General features: G+C 55.0%; 1 protein-coding gene across 2 annotated transcripts in view; it reads left to right on the plus strand.

Annotated features, from left to right (window-relative positions):
• Positions 1-19,877, plus strand: part of CPNE5 (copine 5) — an 83,035-nt gene that overhangs the window by 29,101 nt on the left and 34,057 nt on the right. For both annotated transcript variants that reach the window (XM_070418675.1, XM_070418676.1), the window contains exons 4-10: positions 3,740-3,843; positions 4,313-4,352; positions 4,562-4,638; positions 6,305-6,364; positions 8,362-8,412; positions 8,699-8,762; positions 19,078-19,181. In XM_070418675.1, the coding sequence (XP_070274776.1) occupies positions 3,740-3,843; positions 4,313-4,352; positions 4,562-4,638; positions 6,305-6,364; positions 8,362-8,412; positions 8,699-8,762; positions 19,078-19,181 (500 nt within the window). The remainder of the gene's footprint in view (positions 1-3,739; positions 3,844-4,312; positions 4,353-4,561; positions 4,639-6,304; positions 6,365-8,361; positions 8,413-8,698; positions 8,763-19,077; positions 19,182-19,877) is intronic.

Consider the following 19,877-nt stretch of genomic DNA (forward strand, 5'->3'; position numbering starts at 1 on the left):
AGAAAGAGCAGGAGAGGCAAATGCAGGAACTCTTTTGGAACAAGGGTCAGACATGATAAGACTTAGGTTGAATTTAGGCGGTGGGGCAGGAACCCAGTCTTACTCAACTCGAAGTCCTCCCGGTTGCCTTGTACACAGTGGGGCTTCTGTAAGTGCCTGTGAAGTAAAACTCATCTTTAATTTCTATAATGCTTAAAGGCTCCGGCCAGTTAGATGAAATAAGAAAAAACACAGGGGTGGGCCAAAGTAGATTTACAGTTGTTCCTGTAGAAAATGATACAATAATTTATAAATAATCGTACAACAATAAACTGTTTCATGGACTCGCAACTGTAAACCTACGTTTGCCCACCCCTGTGTAATGGCCTTTGGAGTTAGACATACCTGGGTTTCGATCCCAGCTCTGCCTGTGTGTGTGGACTTGGGCAAGTCACTAGACCTCTCTGAGCCTCCGTTTCCTCACTTGTACAATGGGTAATAACTCAGGGTCTTTGTGAGAACCAAATAGGATGATGACCTGCTTGTCTACGGAGCTTCAGCGGGGGCTCAGTAAATGTTCGTTTCTTCCTCCCGAACTGGGTCTCAGCTCCATCTGCACATTAGAATCACCTAGGAAACTTTGAAAAACAGTCATTCAGGCCCTGCCCATGGAGATCTGGGTTTAATCGGTCTGGGGGGCGGAGCCGGGGGGGGGGGGCTTGAGTGTGGGTGTTTTTAAAAAGCTCCTATTAAAGGATACATTTTTAAAAAGTAAAATCATTAATCCCATACAAATATAAAACGAACACATGGCAAAAACTTAACTTGTTAATTAATGAGGGAACCAGTAAGAGTTACAACTAGTTCAAATACAGCGGGTCCTCACCTGAGGTCCCTTTTCAATGTCATTTTGTGATAATTTTGATGAGGTGCCATGGGAACGTAACTCTTGTTTACACCCATTAGCCTGTGGTAAAATTAGTTTCATTATACATCACTTCTCTTAAAGTCACAGGACCCACCAATGACGTTAAGTGAGGACTTACTGTAATTCAAATAGCACACACATATGACCAATCAGGAATGCTGAAAAGAATTTATAAATACATGCAAAGCTGGTCAGTAGCCAGAGGGTAATAATCAAATAAGCAGTTGCATACCACCTTACTACATTTATTTGTTTTTCTTCGGACAAGAATCATTTGCATTACTCCACACCAGTGGTTCTCAACCTTGGCTGCACACTAGAATCACCTGGGAATCTTTTTAAAATCCTGATTTCTGGGCCTCATCCTCCGGAAACTCTGTTTCTTTGTTACTAATGTTGTGGCCTCACCCAATAACAAAAAAAAAACAACAGAATTTCCGGAGGATGAGGCCCAGAAATCAGGATTTTAAAAAGATTCCCAGGTGATTCTAATGTGCAGCCAAGGTTGAGAACCACTGCTCTAGGTCTTCCACAATTCACAGAGCTGTAAGGCATCTCACAGATGATGGAAGGTGCGGACCTCTGTGAAGTCAGACAACTGGCCTAGTGTGTGGCGAGGAGCACCCAGGAATCTGCTTTTCCGCACGTTTCCGTATCTCACATGTCCCCAGCGATTCTCATGTGCCGTGGGCCCTGTATGCAGCGGTTGGCACCGTTAGCGCTCTGTATTGCAGGTGTTGGTTTATGAGTCGTCCCACCAGTGACAGAGAAGCCCCTAAGTACAGGGTTCACGTTCCGTTTACGTTTGTAGCTCAGCACCCAGCACACTGCCTGGCCCATAACAAGTGCTTCACAGCTGTTCATTCAATTAGTAACTGAATTGATCGGATAACTTTAAGAAGTAAGCAAGAGAAGTAGTATTCTCCATCTTCTGCTGAGGAAACAGGCTCTCAAAGGCTCTGATCAAGTCACACAATTAGCTTATGATGAAGTCAGGACTCCAGCCCACTCATCCATTTCCTCGCTCCATTCAACAATTCCTGAGTGCCTACTGTGCGCTCCTGCTGCCCTTGCCCCTGTAGTGCAGCGTGGCTCAGAGAGACGGCCAGAAGGCCTGGGCTCGCGCCTGGAAGTCAGCGATCATTAGCTGCGTGGCCCCGGACATAGGGGTGGAAAGAGCCTCAGTAGATTATCGTCAGGGCATGTGGTGAGCGCAGCGATAGGGACCTGAGGAAGATCATGGGAGCGGAGGGGAGGGGTGCGAGTTGGGGAGCAGGACTTCCGGGAGCTGAGTCTTCAAACATCAGCCATTGGCCCCCATGGTGACCAACGAGGAGGCAGTGGTCAAGATGAGAAATGGCGAGTCCTGTCCACGGCCACAGCACAGGAGAGTTAGCTGATGGGATTGACAGGACAGGAGAGTGGTTAGACTGGGGGGTAAAGCTGCCGCTCTAGTGCCCCTCAGAGGGCCCACCCTGCCTTGGGGGGCAGTTTTCTTTGCAGGTTTCTAACTCCTCTCAGGGTAGAAGGGGACGCTAGGCTCTGCCCCGATAGCGGGGACCTTGCCCACCACACGCGAGAGGGGCCCCCGTGCTGGCATTTTTCTGGGCGGCAGAGCCCCATCAAGGAGGACGAGTACTCAGGATTGAGTTTTGTATTTTGGTAATTACTGCCCAAGTCAAACAACAAGTTTATATGTTAAGAAAGATTAACAAGCTATTTAAAATATTTATTGTGCATCTGCCCGCTGTGCACTTTGGAGAATATTGTGCCCTCCTGTCGTGGAGGGTAGAGTCTGGGGCTCCTGCGCTTTATCTTTATCCGTGTCCCTTTTTGAAACAAAATCTCACAGGGAATGTCCAGTGACTGAGCAGACGTAAGAGAGCTGCTTTGATGGAATTGGTGGCCTGGGGTCTGCCCACACCGCCCGCCTCCCAGGAAGACCCCTGGGAACTCAGGGCCCCGTGGACCACAGTGTCACCCTCCAGGGTTCTCAAAGGGCGGTGCCTGCACCAGCTGCGTTTTTTAGAAATGCAGATTCTCAGGCACCACCCTAAGCCGATTGAATTGGAACCTCTGGGAGTGAGGCCTGACTCTTGTTTTAACAAACCCTCCAAGTGATTCAGATGCTCAGAAATGGGGAGTGAAGGGGATTCAATTATTGTCTAATGTGTGAAAAATTCTAGAGTATATGCTGCAGGGGATATCAAGAAAGTCAAGTCTGTGTATTAGTTATCTACCGCCGAGTAACAAACTAGCCCAGGGTTTAGCCACTGAAACAATAGGGTCATGAATCTGGAGGCAGCTTTGTGGGATCCTCTAACTCACAAGGCCATAGTCGAGGGTGTTGGCCAGAGCCTCGATCATCACCAGGTTCAGCTGGGGCAGGGTCCACGTCTAAGTTGTCAGTGGTTGTTGGTAGGATTCCGATTCTTAGGGGTGGGTTGACTGTCCCTAGTTCCTTATCACATGGGCCTCTCCATAGGGCAGCTCACAACACAGCAGCTGCCTTCATCAAGGTGAGCCAGCTAGAGAGAAGAGGGTGCCCAAGACGGAAGTCATAGTCCTTTATAACATAATCTTGGAAGTGACCTGTCCTCTAGTCTGTTCATTAGAAGTGAGCCACGAGGTCCAGCCCACTTTCGAGGGGAGGGATTGCGCAAGGGCGTGGATGCCAGGGGGCGGACCTGACCCCACTGTCCCTGTCTCTGCCCTTGCACTTACATGGGGGCGTCAAATAAGGACACACCTAACCGGAATCAGCCAGGGAAGGAGGGTGGGACCTGCGCCACCAGCCTGGCCCCGAGGTCCACGCCCCGTCTCCTCTTGCAGTTCGCACGCACCGAGGTCATCGACAACACTCTCAACCCCGACTTCGTGCGCAAATTCATTGTGGATTACTTCTTCGAGGAGAAGCAGAACCTCCGTTTCGACCTGTAAGTGGAAGCTGGTGCTGAGGATGGAGCTGGGGAGGAAGCAGTGTTGGAAGGTGGGGCCGCAGGACCTAGGGTTGGACAGGGGGTCCCCTTTCCAGGGAAGGGGGGCAGTGGTGTTAGAGGAAGCCCGGGTTGGCCTGGGATAAAGGTGACTATTAGCTGGAGCCCAGCCTCATCGGGAGAGGAAGGGAGGTGGGAGAGGGGACAGAGCACCCCCATTGTTCTCAGTTAAGTGGGAGGCACTGAGCAGCCACCTGACCTGGCGGGGGTACAGGGGGTTGAGGAGAGATCCTGGGGACAAGTCTAGCTCCAGCTCTGGCAGCCCTTTTCTCCCCAGGTGACAGGGAGGACCCCATTGGCCTCTCCCCCGTCCGAGCTTTCCTGGGATCAGAGCCGTGTTTTGGGCGCAGGGGTCCTGACCGAGACCGGGTTGGGCAGGACCCCTTCACCACCTCTGTGTTTTCTGCAGATACGACGTTGACTCGAAGAGCCCTGACTTATCCAAACACGTGAGTCCCACCTGTCACTGCCCAGCGATTCTACAAGTTTCTTAAATGCCAGTCCGAGCCAGCCTGCTTCCCTGTGACAGAGTGTGTGTGCCTGATGCGGGTCCTGTTGTTTCAGAACCATCACACTTCTGGGGGGTGGGGGGAAGGGGTGCTGGGTGGCTGTGAGCAGAGTGGGCGACACTGGTCTTTTCTGTACCCCGGATGTGCAGGATTTCCTGGGCCAGGCCTTCTGCACCCTCGGAGAGATTGTGGGGTCCCCCGGGAGCCGCCTGGAGAAGCCCCTCACGTAAGTGTAGAGGAGAGTGGGCCTGTCTGGGTTCCTTCTTCAGTGATGGGCCAACTTCCTGCCCAGCCCTGTGGAGGGCAGGCTGCGAGAAGGGGCGAAGAGTAAGAGACCCCATGGGCCCTCCCCTTGCAGGGCTTTTAACCAGTTACCTTGGAGGAACCCCAGCTGGTTATTAGAGCCCCATATTGCTAGGATGGCCCTGGGATGCTATCTAGTCCCCCAGCCCTTTCCTCGTAGAGGGGAAGAACCCAAAGCCCAGAGAGGTGAAGTAACTTGTCCAAGGCCACACAGCTAGGAAGTGGGAGAGCTGGGGTTTGTAGAATGGAGGTTTCTACTCACATAGCACATTCCTCAGATTGTTCACCCTCGGTGTGGGCCGGAGCGGGTACAGTGAGTCCCTCCCCATCTCACGCTGCCCCTGACGGCCTGCATTAGAGGGTGTTAAGTGCTTGCAGGGGGAAGCCATTATTCTGAGCAGGCTCTGGGATGGAGACCCAAGGCTTCTCATGGCGCAGTCTGAGGGTGGCCAGGTGGTGGGGGTGACCTCTCTTGTCCCCATTTCTCAGGAAACCCCAGGAGCTGAGCCCAGGCAAGAGAGGCCTGAAAACTGGCATAAGCACCCAGGTCATGGGCTGGGTGGGCAGGAGAGGGGGATCAGGCTGGGCAGGGCATCAACCCCAACTTGCTTCTGCCAAGTCCACACTGGCTGCTGTCCCCTCACATGATCAATAATTGCAGAACCTGTTATTATGAGTGTGTCTGTGGGGGGTGGGTCTCTCTCAAGGCCCTGTCTCTGACTCCCCAGTAACTGTGGGTAACTTCAGGGCCCCCAGAAAGGCCTCCCTGTCCCCCAAAAGGTCACCTCCTCCAGGCTCACAGAAAATAATGATAACAGCTATCATTTGTTGAAAACAGGGAGCAAATCCAGGTTAGGGGGGCTCTGAAGCTTATAGAATGTGGGAACCCAGGAGTGAATGTGTGTCTGCCCCTCTCAGCTCCCAACTGCCTGGGTCAAAAGCCCATGAGTCACTTGCATCAGGTTTCTATCCGCTGTCACCTGGTCCACCTCAGGTGAAGGGTGCGCCTTGGGGGGATTGAGGGAGACCTGGGTAGGTGGGCCTGGGGAGCTGTGCCTTCAGGGGAAGCAGATCTAAACCGTGGGGCTGGGAGATGTTCGGTGTTGCTGGAGGAGGGGACCTCTTCTGTCCACCGAAGGGCCCAGTGCCTCAGGGCAGGGGCTGTCTTGGCCCAGCCTGTGGGCAGCTCCGATCACCAGGCCTCTCTGTTCTGAGCCAGACAGCTTTGCTTCTGTGACCCCGTGGGATCCCTCTGCCTGGGCCCGAGGCTCAGAGAGGTGCACAGTGGTTCTCAGGCTGCAGGGGCCTCACACCCGCTGGAGGGCTTGGTAAACAAAGACGGTGGGGCCTTTCTAGCACATTCCCAGGCGGTACAGATGCCGCTGGCCCGGAACCCCACTTTGAGAACCCCTGAGGTAGCGTCACCCAGGACTTTACAACCAGGTTTTGGGAGAAGACCTGTGCCTTTTGGTCCTACCTTGATGTTTGATCCAGGACAGAAACCTGTCTCCACGAATCCAGAAGCCATTGCTCTGGCCTCTCAGGACAGGGAGCTTGGCTCACGACCCGCTCTCTTCCTCTCCGCACAGGATAGGAGCGTTCAGCCTGAACTCCAGGACGGGCAAACCCATGCCGGCTGTGTCCAGCGGGTAGGTGCCCAGACATCTCTGGCTCGAGTCCTCAGACCTTCTGCCAGCTCTGCAGAGGGGCCTCCGAGTCCTGGCCCTGTCCCACTCCCGCCACCGTGCATCCAGCCTGGCCAGGGACAGAGGGCCCAGTCCCTCCGCAAGGACTCAGGCACTTTGGGCCACTCTGCAGCTGGCCCTGCTCCCATCCAGGCTGGAGCCTCAGTGGCTCCGGGGACTTTGTGAGCAGCATGGGGCCTAGAGGTAGGGGCTGTTAACAGGAGTCAGAGGGGCGGGGCACTTTCCCTTCCCTTCCTCTCTCTGGCCTGGTTTCCTCTCACCACTCACCCTCCTCTGTCCCCCGCTCCTCCCTTCTCCCATCCCCTCACCCCCTTCCCCTCCACGCCTCCCACTGCTGGGTGTCGGCCTCCTCTCAGCCTCCTCAGAGTAGCTTTAGCGGATCCTCACTTTCTGCGTGTGCTCACCAGCTGCAGCGGCCAGCCTCCAGCCTCCGCTCTGGCCTCTGCTTTCGGCTGGCCTCACGCAGACCCTCCCCACTCCTCCCCTCTCCTCTCCTGGTAGGAGGGAGGGTCCTTACCCACCGGGACAGGGGAGGGAGCTGGGCTTGGGGTCCAGCCTGGAGGTGCTTCCGGATGATGAGCACCAGGCTGAGTGAGCAGAGCTTGCGGAGGGCTCCCAGGGGCTGGGGTCCCAGCAGCTGACTAACCACCAGACCAGCTGCGTGTGGGAGAGGGGCCTCCGGGGGCCCAGGGGGCTCACAGCCCAGGACGGGGTGGATGCTGATTGACATGGGAGAAGAGAAGCAGCAATTAGAAAGAGAGCCGGAGTCAGAGAGAGAAATAGAGAGGGTGTGTGTGTGTGTGTGTGTGAGAAAGACCAGAGGGAAGGGGGAGAGAGACAGAAAGGAAGGCCGAGCAGGTGGAGCAGGGCTGGGGAGGGGAAGGGAAGATGGGAAATAGAAGAGGGGCTCAGAGGCAGAGAGGGACAGATGGAGAGGCGCTGGGCGAGGAGGCTGGTGTGAGGGTTTTATCACCTGGTCCACAAAACACGTTTCTACTCCAGGAAGGGCCAGACAGGGAGGCACCCAGTTCAGCTGCCCCTGTCTAAGGGGACAAGCTGGCAGGCACTGCCACCTGCCTGTGGCAGGGGAACCTCCAGAAGTGGGCCCTGCTCCCCTGATATAGAGAGATCTAGGCCGGCTGATCAGACCCACTCCCCTGCCTCCCCTGCCTCTTCTGTGTGAAGGCCCCTTCCTCTGAGAATTGGTGCGAGGAAGAGCTCCATCCGTGGTTCTCAAAGTGTGTTCCACAGTCAGCATGCTGGTGGCTCTGAGGCTGGCCTGAAGTATGGGGCCACCAGCATGCTGCCTGTGGAACACACTTTGAGAACCATGGATGTAAAGCAAAGGGGACAGGGAGGGAAATGATGCTCCTTGAGGGCCTTCTCTGTGCCAGGCCTATGTGTGCATATTCGCTGGTAAAACGGATGCTATAATCATACCCATTTTATGGGTAAGGAAACTGAGGCTCAGAGAGTCTCAGCCCAAAGTCATGCAGCTGCCGGACAACGTGACATTTTCTTCTGGCTCCCAAGGACCCCTGGCTGCACTGGGCCCCTGTTAGTCCCAAACATTGGAGTGGGATCGACTGGTTCTGGTGGGAGGGGTCCCTCCTGAGTAAGAGAAGAGGCGGTGCAGGTCAAGTTCCCTGGGAACTTGCTCTCCTGGCGGAGATTCCCTGGGTGGGCCGACCTTCCTGAGGAGCTTCGGGGTTGGCTGAGGTCTCTCTGGGAGAGAGACCCGAGCCAAGTTGGTCCAGAGGAGGTAGGCATGGGAGAAAGGCTGGGCACGCTCCCCCAAGGGTATGCCAGCCCTTCTGCGTTACTCCCTGTTGCTGCTCTGCTGAGATGAATCAGAGCGGCTCAGGGCTGGAATGTTCTGGAACTCTGGGGTCAGATGCGTGCAAGGTGGGATGGCTGCCCACAAGGTCTTTTGCCCACAGAAGTGGTCTTTGGATGGAAAGTTTGAGAACCACTGGCCTGGAAGCCTCTGGGTGAGTCTGGATGCTTCTCTGATTCTAGGACTTGCAGTGCAGGCGCTACCTCTCCTGGTGGGAGCGGGGGCGGCAGCTCCAGGCCGGGGCTGGCCCAGCAAGCAGTGCCCTAAGCCGCCCTAAGCCGTGTTTCAGGAGACTCTGTCTTGGGCGGGGGGGCCCTCTGGCATCTGGCAGATCTGCTGGGGGGTGGGGGGTGGGGGATGAGGAGGGCTGATTCAGGGAGGGTTCAGGCTTTGGTTTCTGTCTGGCTGGCTCTCCATCCTTTCACCTTCTCCTCTCCCAGCGGTGTCCCAGGGAAGAAATGCGGCACCATCATCCTGTCCGCGGAGGAGCTCAGCAACTGTCGGGTGAGTGGCAGAGGGACTGCAGGGCAGGCCTGGTGGGGGTGGGGCGGGTGGTATGGAGGGGAGGCTGGCCTCCCTGTGACCCCGGGACCCTGCAGTCCTGGGAGGGAACAGGAAGACAGGGCTCCTCAGTCGTCCCTTTCCCAGAATTCCCTAACACGGAGCTGGAAGGCAAACGCCTTTCCTTGTTTAGCTCACGGAGGCCGTCAGCAGCAGAGCCCTGGCCCCTGGCTCCCGCAGGCCTCCTCCACTCCCCGTCATGGCACCACTCGCTGTCCTGAGCCAGGGCTGCCTTGGCAACAACCCTGCAGCAGGGGGGCCTTTTCACTCTTGGAGCCTGGGTGCTTGGCATTTACTGTCATTTTTCACTTTTAGCTCTAGAGTAGGGTGACACCCTGCATGGAATGAGAGAGCGAGGGCGTGTGGTAGGCGTGTATGTGTGAGAGTGCGTGCGCGTGTGTGGGTGTGCATGCATGTGTACGTGTGTGTGCGCGCGCGCGCTGGGAAGCAGAGTCTCAGTGCCAGCAGCCTTGGTTTTGTTCTGTGCGACTGTGAGAAGCAGTGGACGGACACAGCTGGAGGGGCTCCGGGGACTTACTTGTCAGGGGATGGGTACTTTACAGAAGTTATCGCTACTCCTGAAACAGTTCCAGTTTTAGATACTGTGTTATTCCCATTTTATGGATGAGGAAATGGAGGCTCAGAAAGGCTAAGTCACCCGATGAAGGTCAGAAAGGGGTAGAGTCAGGGTTCATATCCAGGTCAGCCTGACTCTAAAACCCGGGTTCACCGGCCCAAACCACCCCAGCTGGCATGCCTTTAGGGGAATTAGGAGCCCGGGTAGGAGCTTGGGTCCCGGGAGGAAAGGTGAAGGCAGCAAGAGCGTGAGCACAAGACCAAGCCTGGGGTCACCTGGGAGCCAGCCCCCTGGACGGGTCCCGCTCAGGTTAGGGGCCTGGGAGGGATGCGGAGAGACAAGGTTTCCTGACCTCCGTGCAAGGTGGTGCAACTCCTGTGTCTGTTAGCTCTCAACATTCATTTAAGATTAGAAACAATTTAAATGATGTATTCATGTATTTAAGAATAGCAATAGTTTACCCCGCTGCTGGTTAACATAAATAACATCTTGTTTGAAAAATAGCTGTATTTCCAAAACAAAAGTCATCTAGTGAGAAGAGTGGCCTTGTTTTAATTTCTGTGCATCTCTTCAATCCGCCCGATGCGAGGACTGCATCCGCACATCTGCTCTGCAGTCAGGTGTTGTGGCACCACCGTCGGATGACTTCTAGAAAATTCCACGTCTTGTCAGCATTATTATGAACATAGTTTCTGCCTCAGGGACCCCCTTCCCAGACTGGGGGGTGGGGTCTGTCCTGGCCCATACTTTGGGAACTCCTGCTATGGAAGTATAAATTGTTAGCCAACATTAATTGAGGGATTATCCTGAACCACACACTGTGCTAAATGGTTACATGTATCGACTTGTTGATCTCATGTATTATAATATGTAATGTAATGTGTAGAATGACATATTATAATGTCTGATGTATTATGGTCCTCATTTTGCAGAGAACTTGTGACCTGCCCAAGGTCACATGGCCACTGAGTAGATTGAACGCAAGCAGTCCGGTTCTAGGGCCGGGTCTTTAACCACCAGGCTGTGGGGGCCCAAACCGCTTGCAGTGGGAGAATGAGGTGCAATGGATAAGAGGGCACTACAGTAAGAACCACGTCCATGCGCATGCCCCTGCTGGCTCTGGTCTGTCCACTGCTCTGCGGCCCTCAGTGGGTCTGGAGGAGCTTGACAGAAGCCTCAACCTCCCCCGTGTCTCCATGAGCAGAGGGTTGGGCGCACAGTAGGTGCTCACGATGACCTATCACAACCTGTGACTGAATGAGCAGGAAGCACAGTAGCAGGTGAGGGTGAACCCACACCTGTGTGTGGGAGGAACCCAGCTGACACGGAGGATAGCTTCTGGTCAAGCTCCCCGAGCCTCAGTTTCCCCACTTGTATGCCAGACGGTTGCTGTGAGGTTAGAGATGGACTGTGCCTAACTGGCTTCTACAGGGCGCCCGGGAAAGACTGGATTCCTTGCGGCCTCCCCTCAGTTTGCCCCCAAGCTTCTAGCTCAGCCCGTGACACCCTCCCTAGTTTATAATTAAATAAGGTCATGAAAGTGAAAGTGCTTCCTAAAGAAATCCTAAAGCTCTAGAAAATGCTGGGTGCTGTCATTTGGTCTAGTTTTCTGGGATTGGTGAACCGTCTGAATGAAATACCTATTAGACGCCCCCTCCGCCCCTCCCCCTCCCGGCTGCATCCAGGGATGGCAGCGGTTTCCTGGATGTAAGCTGTTCCAGCACAGGGGCCTCCCTCCCTGAAGCCGGCAGCTCCTTTCTTTGGGCCGTCTTTGGCTGAGTTCTGTCTTTCCCTAGAAGACTTGCGAGGAAAAGAGACTAATTCCCAGCATCTGGCTGAATTAAAATAATTACATCTGCGCCGCTTTGCCTCCGCTGTTCCAGCTCCCGATTCCGTGGGAGGATCAAAGGAAGAGGGTGGAGTGGAGAGATGGGTTCCCACCAGAGCAGAGCTTCCTGCTCCAGTGAATGCATTCTGCCGAGGCAGACAAACCCTCCTCCTCCCAGGGATGCGTGGGCGGCGGGAGGGCGAAGGATTAGCGTGGACTCCGGGGTGACCAGCATGCTTCCCAGCACACTTCGGTAGGTTGCAGGAAAGCCTTGCTCATCTAGAATCAAAATACCAAGAAAGTTCCAACAATCAGCATTTGGTTTTTAAAATAGTCTGTGATACTTGATGTTGACAATGATGAGCTTAAGCTCCTGAATCACCGTTCAATTATGCTCGGCAGGAAAGCCCAGTATTATTCCATGTAACTGACCAAGGCTGCATCGTCCTCACAAGACCAGGACTCCCAGTTTACAGTCTGTTTGGTTCCCACCACAGGCTGGGTAGGTGCGCTGACCCCAGTTTACTGACACGGAGAGGTGGAAGTGGCCTAAGATCACAGGATCCTACCCAGAATCCTCAGGGTGTCTTCCCCTCCCCCACATGGAGGCCATTGGCCTCCATGGTCCATGAACAGCTACGGGCTTTGTGGTCTTTGTGGGGCCACTAGCCTTGAGCAGCCTGGCGAGTGGGGGTCTCTGCAGAGAGGCAGGGGTGCTGCGGCCCAGGGAGCAGGCAGCTCCTTGCTCTCACCTTCCGGGACCCTGAGCTCCCCCTAGGCCTGCGGGGCACCCAGATCTTAGTTCCAGGCCAGTGAGCCCGTCCTCGCTGCCTCCCAGTCAGGTCCCCGCACACACGGGCAAGTGTGACTACCTCTCAGACCTGCTCATGTACTCATTCATTCCATTGCAGCAGATATGCTTGGGCTCAGTCCTCGCCCTCCCAGAGTTTCCAATTTAGCGTGAGAGACAGAAATACCAGCTAGCCATCACAGTACAGCAGTAGTCCTCAGCCCTGCCAGACCGTGACTTCTTTTATCACAGATATTTATAGCGTTCTGTACTACTCTGAAGGAAAGTTCATGGACAGCACTATGTAAGGCCAACATACTAGTACATGCAGGAGAGGGAAGGAGCCCTCACAGCCACCTGGGGGAAGATGGGTGGGTCAGGCAACAATAACAGCTTGTGCTAAGACCCTGGGGCATGGAGAGACCAGGTCAGAGAGGCAAGGGTGCAAGTGGAAGTGGGGGCCAGAGTGTGCAGGACCTGTAGCAGGGGAGCCTGGTCCCCTCGAATCCTGAAAAAGTCAGAACTCTCATTGTTCTCAAGACAGACCTCAGGGAGCCAGCGTCTCCCTGTGGGAAGAGCCCTGGAAGGAAAGGAGAAAGATAAGAAGAAAGAGGAAGAGGAAGTCAGGGGCGAGGGGCAGGTTTCCCGGGAGTCCGCAGGTTGGTGTTTAGGAGATGTGTGTGCTGTGCCAGCACAGCTATGTGTTCTGCATGGGGAGTGACCAGTATTCAACCATCACCCTTTCAAAGTTCGTTTGTGATTTTTTAATTTTTTTTGGTCTTAGAAGTCATTAGTTAAAAAGAAAGAAAGAAAGAAAACCAAACAAACACATTTTTCCTGAAGCTAAAAAAATAACGTGTTCATATGGACAAGTTGGAAGATACAAAGAAGAGAAAACCACCCAGAGATAATCGCTGCTGACATTTGACAATCGCCTGCAGGGTTTTTTCTGGGTGTTCGTGTATGTGGCTTTTCCCTTATAATTAGTAGAATGTAGGGCCCGGTTTTCTTTGATTCGTCAGTAGAATATGGTGTCCAGATTGTCCCCTGTCATTAGATATTCTTGGAGAACAAGCATAGGCTAGCTGCGTATTATTCCCCTACTGTATTGATGGGTCATAACTCACTGACTATTCTCTTATGGGCAACAATATAATTAATACTGCAGTGAACATCTTCATAGCTGAATCTTTTTTTCTTTTAAACTTTAATGGATGGATTTCAGTTCGTATCCCAGACACACAGCTCAACGAGTGGGAAGGAAGATGGTCAATCTAGGTTTTCAGCCTCTGGGTGATCTAATCAACAGATGTGCAACGGATCAAATTGTTTGAAAAGTTGGTCGTTAAGTTGGATGAGAGAAGCCAGCCTGACCTCAGTGTGGTTATGACAGGCCAGGCTCCTTGACCAACGTCACCCACCATCGGTGTTCAAATGACTCTGGTCTATGGGGTCTTCGCTGATGTCCCTGCCCCTGCTCTCCTGCTTCTGCAGCCTTACCCTGGCAGGCTGGGGCTCTGGGGCCCTGGGGCCCTCTGGGAACGCAGCTGCCCTCCCAAATCAGCCCCAAGTCCTGCTGGAGTCCTGAGTTTCAGAGTGGTGGTGGCTAGTGTTCATTCAGGTGTCGTTTTTAATCGACGTCTTCTTTTCTTCTGACTGAAAAAGACAATGAACTAATTTTAGGGAAACCCATCAAGTTCTAAAGAGAAGACAGATGTCACCATGGTCTGCCATCTATTTAAAAGTGCTTCTCGGGGTAGCGTGTGAGCAGTAGGACCAAGTGGTTAAGAACCTGGGCTCTGGACCCAGACAAAATGTCACTGCTCACCAGCGGTGTGATGCTGGGCAAGTTACCTGAGCTTTCTGTGCCTTGGTTTCTTCCCTTGTAAAATGGCTTTAGGTAAGTTTTTGATATTTTATTTTTCATCGGCTTTTGCATTGGTTGTTACTTTTTTATCTATCACATTAAAATCTTGTTTTGGTTACTGAGATTTGGGGTACCCTAAATTAAATTTTGCACTGGCCTCATTCCTGTTCGGGCCCTAGGGGCTGCCGGCACGACCCAGGCCAGAGCCGCCTTCTGTCCTCCCCTCTCCCAGCCTTCGGCCCATGTGCTGCCCTCTGCCCTCTTCTGGCCCAGGGAGGGCTGACTGCTCGAGTAGGTCAGGCCACCCAGGAGAGAAAGGCTGTTTGCTCTGCTCTCTCCAGCAGCTTCATTAACATGCAGAAAGATGCAAATTCAGGCAATCCTGCTGTTTAAGAAGAACTTAATATGGTTTTTAAAAAGATAGGGTGAAAAGGCAGAAATTGCAGGAAATTATGTATTGCAGGAGCTGCTTTATCTTCTCCGCAGTCGACTCCAAGGAGGCTTCTGCTGTGGGAGCAGCATTTCCTGTGCTGAGGTCCCCTCCCTTGGGGGAAAGCGAGGGTGAGGGCAAGGGCGAGGGCCAGGGGGAGGGCAAGGCTGAGGCTCTCACAGCGGGACTCTGGTCCTCAGCCAGGCTTCCTGCTCCTAACCCTGACGCCCAGGCCTCCTTACTGCCCCTTCCCAGCCTCCTCCCGGGCTCACACATGTATCGAGGGTCGATCCGTTCACTCGCCCTCACAAGGGGAGCAGTTGAGGCCTTGTTCATATAACTGTTGACATGAGTCAGAGCCACCTTCAGAAGCACAGTCCCCAGACAACGAACCGGGTGCTAGCCTCAAGGACTCCCCGTGGGTGCGCACCCATTGGGGGAGCTTGCCTTGGTTCCAGCCTAGAAATCTCTGAAGGTCTGACGCATCCCCATGGATCTGACAATAGCACAGCAACACAGATGGTCATAGTGGGCTTCTGGCGAATGTGACCACTGTTCCGGGTCAAGATTGGGTTAGGGAGGGCAGACCAGGTTGAGCGACAAAATAAGCCCCCAGCAACGCAGCTCGGATTTGCCATCAGCGGGGAATGATGAGGTGCGGCTCACTGTGGATTTTTCCAGTGAGCTGAGTCTCAGAGCCAGTCTTTTTTTTTTTTTTTTTTTTTTTTTTAATTTTAACTAGTTTGCACGGAGGAGGCCTTTCTAAAATGGATTTCACACTTCTCTGACTTCTCAAACTGAGGCTACAGAACATAATTAAACTTATCTTGGAGAATCGGGCCCATCATCTGGAATCTGTTATTAATCTCTGGAGCCAGACTGTCTTGTTCCAATCCCAGCCTCTCTTCTCCCTCTCTGTGTGGCTTCCTGACTCAGTTCCCCCACCTTTGAAATGGGAATAGTCCTAGTGGGTTTGGCTCAGTGGATAGGGCATCGGCCTTCAGACCTAAGGATCCCAGGTTCAATTCTGGTCAAAGACACGTACCTCGGTTGCAGGCTCCTCCCCAGCCCAGGCCCTGGTCGGGACTCGTGCAGGAGGTGACCAATTGATGTGTTTCTCTCACACTGATATTTCTCTCTGTCTTTCCCTCTCTCTTCCACTCTCTCTAAAAACCAATGGAAAAATATCCTTGGGTAAGGATTAAACAAATAAAAAAGAAATGGGAATAACTACACCTACCTCGTGGGGCTGTTGAGAGGATGGGATGAGCTAATAGGTGTAAAAGTAGTGCCCGGCAGATAAGAGGTAGGACTGTACCACCTGGCCATTCCCAGGTGAACGACAGTGAACATGGGCATCTTCGTGTGGCTTGGCCCGGTGCAGAGTGGCACTCAGGGGCTGGCTCCTAGAGCGCTGTGCTGGGCACGGTGCTCTGGCACTTGGCGTATGCCCTCTCCTTTATTCTCCACAGGCTCACAGGGCGTTAGGACTCCACTGGTCAGAGGAGAACATCATGACTTAGGCTGAGGTGCTGGCCCCGAGCTGCTCAGCTGGTAGGTGCCGAGCTGGGGTCCCAGCAGGAGGCCTTGGCCCCTTTGTACCGTCCTCTCTGTCGGGTGCCGGGCGGGGCCAGTGGCCTCCCAGGGAGCACTGAGTGGTCCTGGGGCCTGGTACTAAGTTCTGCATTCATTTTTCTCAAATACTCTACTCCCCTTCCTGAGCTGGCAGGCCCCGAGCGTTCTCCTAGGAAGCACAATAAGAGCACTTGCCCCTGGATTTTGTGGCACCAGCTGCAGTTGTTTCAGATGCTGTGTATGTATTTATGTGACAGAGCGGGTCGTGGTGTGTGGTTCGCCGATGTGCGTTCAGGTGTCGCACAGGTGACCTCCAGATGGGTGGGTCGCGTCAGGACACACGGAGCTGTGGCCTGGGGAGGCTGGAGGAGCCTGGGGTCCCAGGCTGTCCCCTGAGTGCTGGCCCTCCCAGCTGCCGCCCTCCCCCCGGCTGCGTGTCCCAGTGCGCTCCCCATGACATCAGCACTGACACTACACCTCCCGGCTTGAAGGGACAGTGGCGGGCATCCTGTTGAGCACGTCACTTTACAGATGAGGAAACTGAGGCTCAGAGAGCTGGGGGACTGCGGAGACCAACCAGAACGCAGAACCCTGGTTCCCTGTGGGACTGTCCCCCCCCCCCCCCCCCCCCAGCAGGGGCTGATCTTCTCTCCTCATCTCTGATGCCACCGCGGGGTGTCTCCAAGGGGAGGAGCCAGGGCCGGGTGGCCTGTGCAGGCACACAGGGCCTGTGTTTGGTGTCATGCTCTGTGGTCACTGTCCTGAAATCTCTTAATACTTCTTGAACAAAGGACCCCACAATGTCTCTTTCCACGGGGCCACAGTTATCCACTTGGTGCTGGAAGGAGCCTTGGGCCCTGGGCTGCCTCCTTTTCCTGGGGCGGATGGGGGTCGGGGGGAGAGGAGCTTCCCTGGAGGCATGACCGGCCGCCTCTGCCCTGCAGGGCGGGAGTGGAGCCTCCTCCGGGGAGAGGCAGGGCCTGCTGGGATGGGCTTAGGGAGCGGGATCTCTAGGAGGGTGAGGGGCAAGTCCTGAAGTCAGCCGCCTGAGGTAGCCTGTGTGGCCTTGGGCATTTGATAGCCCGAAAAGCCTGTTTCTCATCAGTAGAAGGAGAGCAGAGGAGTTCGCGGTGCAGTTCTGAGGATTCAGTGAGTAACATGCAGCAATAACATAGGAAGAATGGTGTCCTTATTAGCTTTGCGCCAGTAATGGGGAGCCCCGGCCAAGCCTCTTTCTCCCTCTCAGGTGGCGACATGAGGGGCATGGAAGAACCGTCATTCCAGGCCCCTCCATGCTGGCCTGGCCGTGTTTCAGCCCTTCAGGGGGCACTTCTGTCCCAGGGGACCCCGCGCCCCGCGCCCCGCCCTCCCTGTCCAGCTGCCCCGAGGCCAGGGCAGGCAGGGAAGCGGTGTGAGCGGTAATGTGTGCTCTGGAGGCGGAGGGTGCCGGAAGGGGCCTGGGCTTGACATCAGTCGGACTCCTGGAAGTTCTGCTCTGCAGTGTCAGCCGGTGGCCGGGGCAGGTTACTTAGTGCCCCTGACCCCCAGCTTCCTCCTCCATAAAAACTGACGAAGGATTATCTTGAGGCGAAATATGATAAGGCTGTGAAGCACCGAGCTCAGTGACTGGCCCACACAGACGGTGTCTGATGAATATTTGTTGAGTGGATGAATGAATGAATGAGCGAATGAGTGAGTGAATGGAGGGATGCTCTGTGTTTGCTGTTGTCAGATGTCCTGGAAGGAAGGCGTGTGAGGTGGTGGGAGTGGAGGTGGGGCAGGGACAGAGGCCACACACACTGTGTTGTGGGGAGGGGAGAAGTGTACAGATAATCAGAATCGCTTGCAAGCACCTAGCACTTAGCATGGGCCATACGCTGTTCTCAGCACTATACTCACATGAACAACAAGCACATGAGGTAGGCCCGCCAGTACCCCCATTTTATAGATGAAACTGAACACAGAGAGGGTAACTTGCCGTAAGTCACACAGCCAGTGGGGGATGGAGCTGAAGCAGGCAGCCTGGCTGCAGCTTCATTCCCCACCCAGCCCAACCTTGACCGTATCCTTCAAGCTGTGGAGGCTGCACCTTCCCCTCTGCCGCCAGTGTGGTCCTCGCTGGCTGTAGGACACTGATTTCAAGGGCTGGGCCTCCTTTTCACTCAGAGGAAGGGGCAGCGTGAGAAAGCCCTCGAGGGCAGGCCAGGCCCCAGGTATAGGATAGGGCCCCAGCTCTGGCCACTGGACAGGTGATTAGCCGGATGCGAAGCTTTCAGGTGGGCGAGGCCACATGGGGATGGGTGGGGAGGAGGTCGGAGGCATCTTTGCCCAGTGCCCTGCCGGCCACAGTGAGCAAAGGGGCCGGTCACCATGCGAGGGGAGGGCCCCGCGGCCCAACCAGGGCCTGAGTACCGTCTTTGCACTCGGGCGGAGGCTTGGGTCTGACGGGGCCGTGAACAGGCCACGGGAGTCAGAAACCCCGGGCTCTGCCTGGTGGACTTGGGGAGTCCTCCCTGCTCTGGGCCTCAGGCCGCACCTGCCTTAGAGTGAGTTGGGTGTGAAAGTGACGCCTAAGCTTATGTGTCTTCTAGGAACCACACAGATGTGTGAGGGAGCGAGGCCTGGACAGAGCATGGGCGTTGGGGGTGGCAGGCCCAGTTCAGAGTGGCCTTGGGTCAGTCATCTCAGCTCTCAAAGCCACTCGATAAAATAGTGAAATTGTATGTTAACACTGGCCGTGTGGGTGTGACTGCCTGTTCCCTGCTGAGCACGTCACACCCTTCACCTCATCAGTCCTCACAACAGCCCTCTGGGGTGTGTACTGTGATCGGCCCATGTGAGAGGGGAAACTGAGGCTCCAAGAGGTACACCACTTGCCTGAGGTCTCCTAGCTAGAAAGTGGCTGAGCCAGGATTCACCCCAGGGCAGCTCGCCCCAGAATCCACCTGCTTCAGGGCAGACTGTGCTTCTGCCAGACCTGACGGTGGGGGGTCGTCTGGGGATGAAAAGAGACCCTCGAAGTGTTAGCCCAGGGCCTGGCCCTTAGACGGTGCCGGGCAGTGGGAGATGCTGCCCTTTCTAACAGCTGGTGCCTGGGGTCCTCCTGCTTCCAGGGCCTGGGGCTACGTTCCCACAGGGATCGGGGCGCCTCCAGCCTTCTCCTCCTCACACCCCTGCTCCCCTCCCCTCAGGATGTCGCCACAATGCAGTTCTGTGCCAACAAGCTGGACAAGAAAGATTTCTTTGGGAAGTCCGACCCGTTCCTGGTGTTCTACAGAAGCAACGAGGATGGAACGTGAGTCCCCAGCAACACGGCACCCCTTCTGGGGTCGGGGCGGGCGGGCTTGCGTCCACCTCCTCCCTCTGCTGCCTGGGCTCCTGCTCCAGAGGGGATGGAGGTCCGGGCTCCAGGGGGTGCCTGGCCACGTGGATGGGCTGGTGGGGCTGGGGCAGCCTCCAAGCCAGCAGTGCCCCTCTGGGGGCCTCAGCAGCGGCGGGTGGTGACGTGTGGGAGGTGGGGGAGTGGGTGAACGCAGGACGAGGGCGAGAATAAGGGACCCCTCTGATAGTCCCTTCCTTCTTCCACACCAATCAGTCCATATACCCAAGCCCGGTTCTCCACCCACAGCCCTCTGAACACCCCACTGCCATGTCTCCCCCACGGCTGCACCCCCAGATGGCAAATCTGGGCCCTCTCTCCGCCCAGCCCCACACCTCACCGTAGGCTTCATTCAAAACTCTACACGTCTTCCTCTCCTGTCCCTGATCCAGAAGCCACCACAGCAGACAGGAACACACACACACACACATTGGCAAATGTAGGTCAGCTATGCACAGAAGGACAGATTCTAGGTGGGCGCTCCGGGGGCCCAGGGCCTCCCCCGCAACCGGCTGTGTAACTAACCCCAGGCAAGTCATGCCCCTCTCTGGGCCTGCTTTCTCGTCAGTAGAAGAAACCAAGTGGATGAGGTGGTCTCTGTGGTCCCTTTAA

This window comes from Myotis yumanensis, unplaced genomic scaffold (assembly GCF_028538775.1).
Source record: "Myotis yumanensis isolate MYYU_CA2020_CCGP unplaced genomic scaffold, mMyoYum1.0.hap1 SCAF_6, whole genome shotgun sequence".
NCBI lineage: Eukaryota > Metazoa > Chordata > Mammalia > Chiroptera > Vespertilionidae > Myotis > Myotis yumanensis.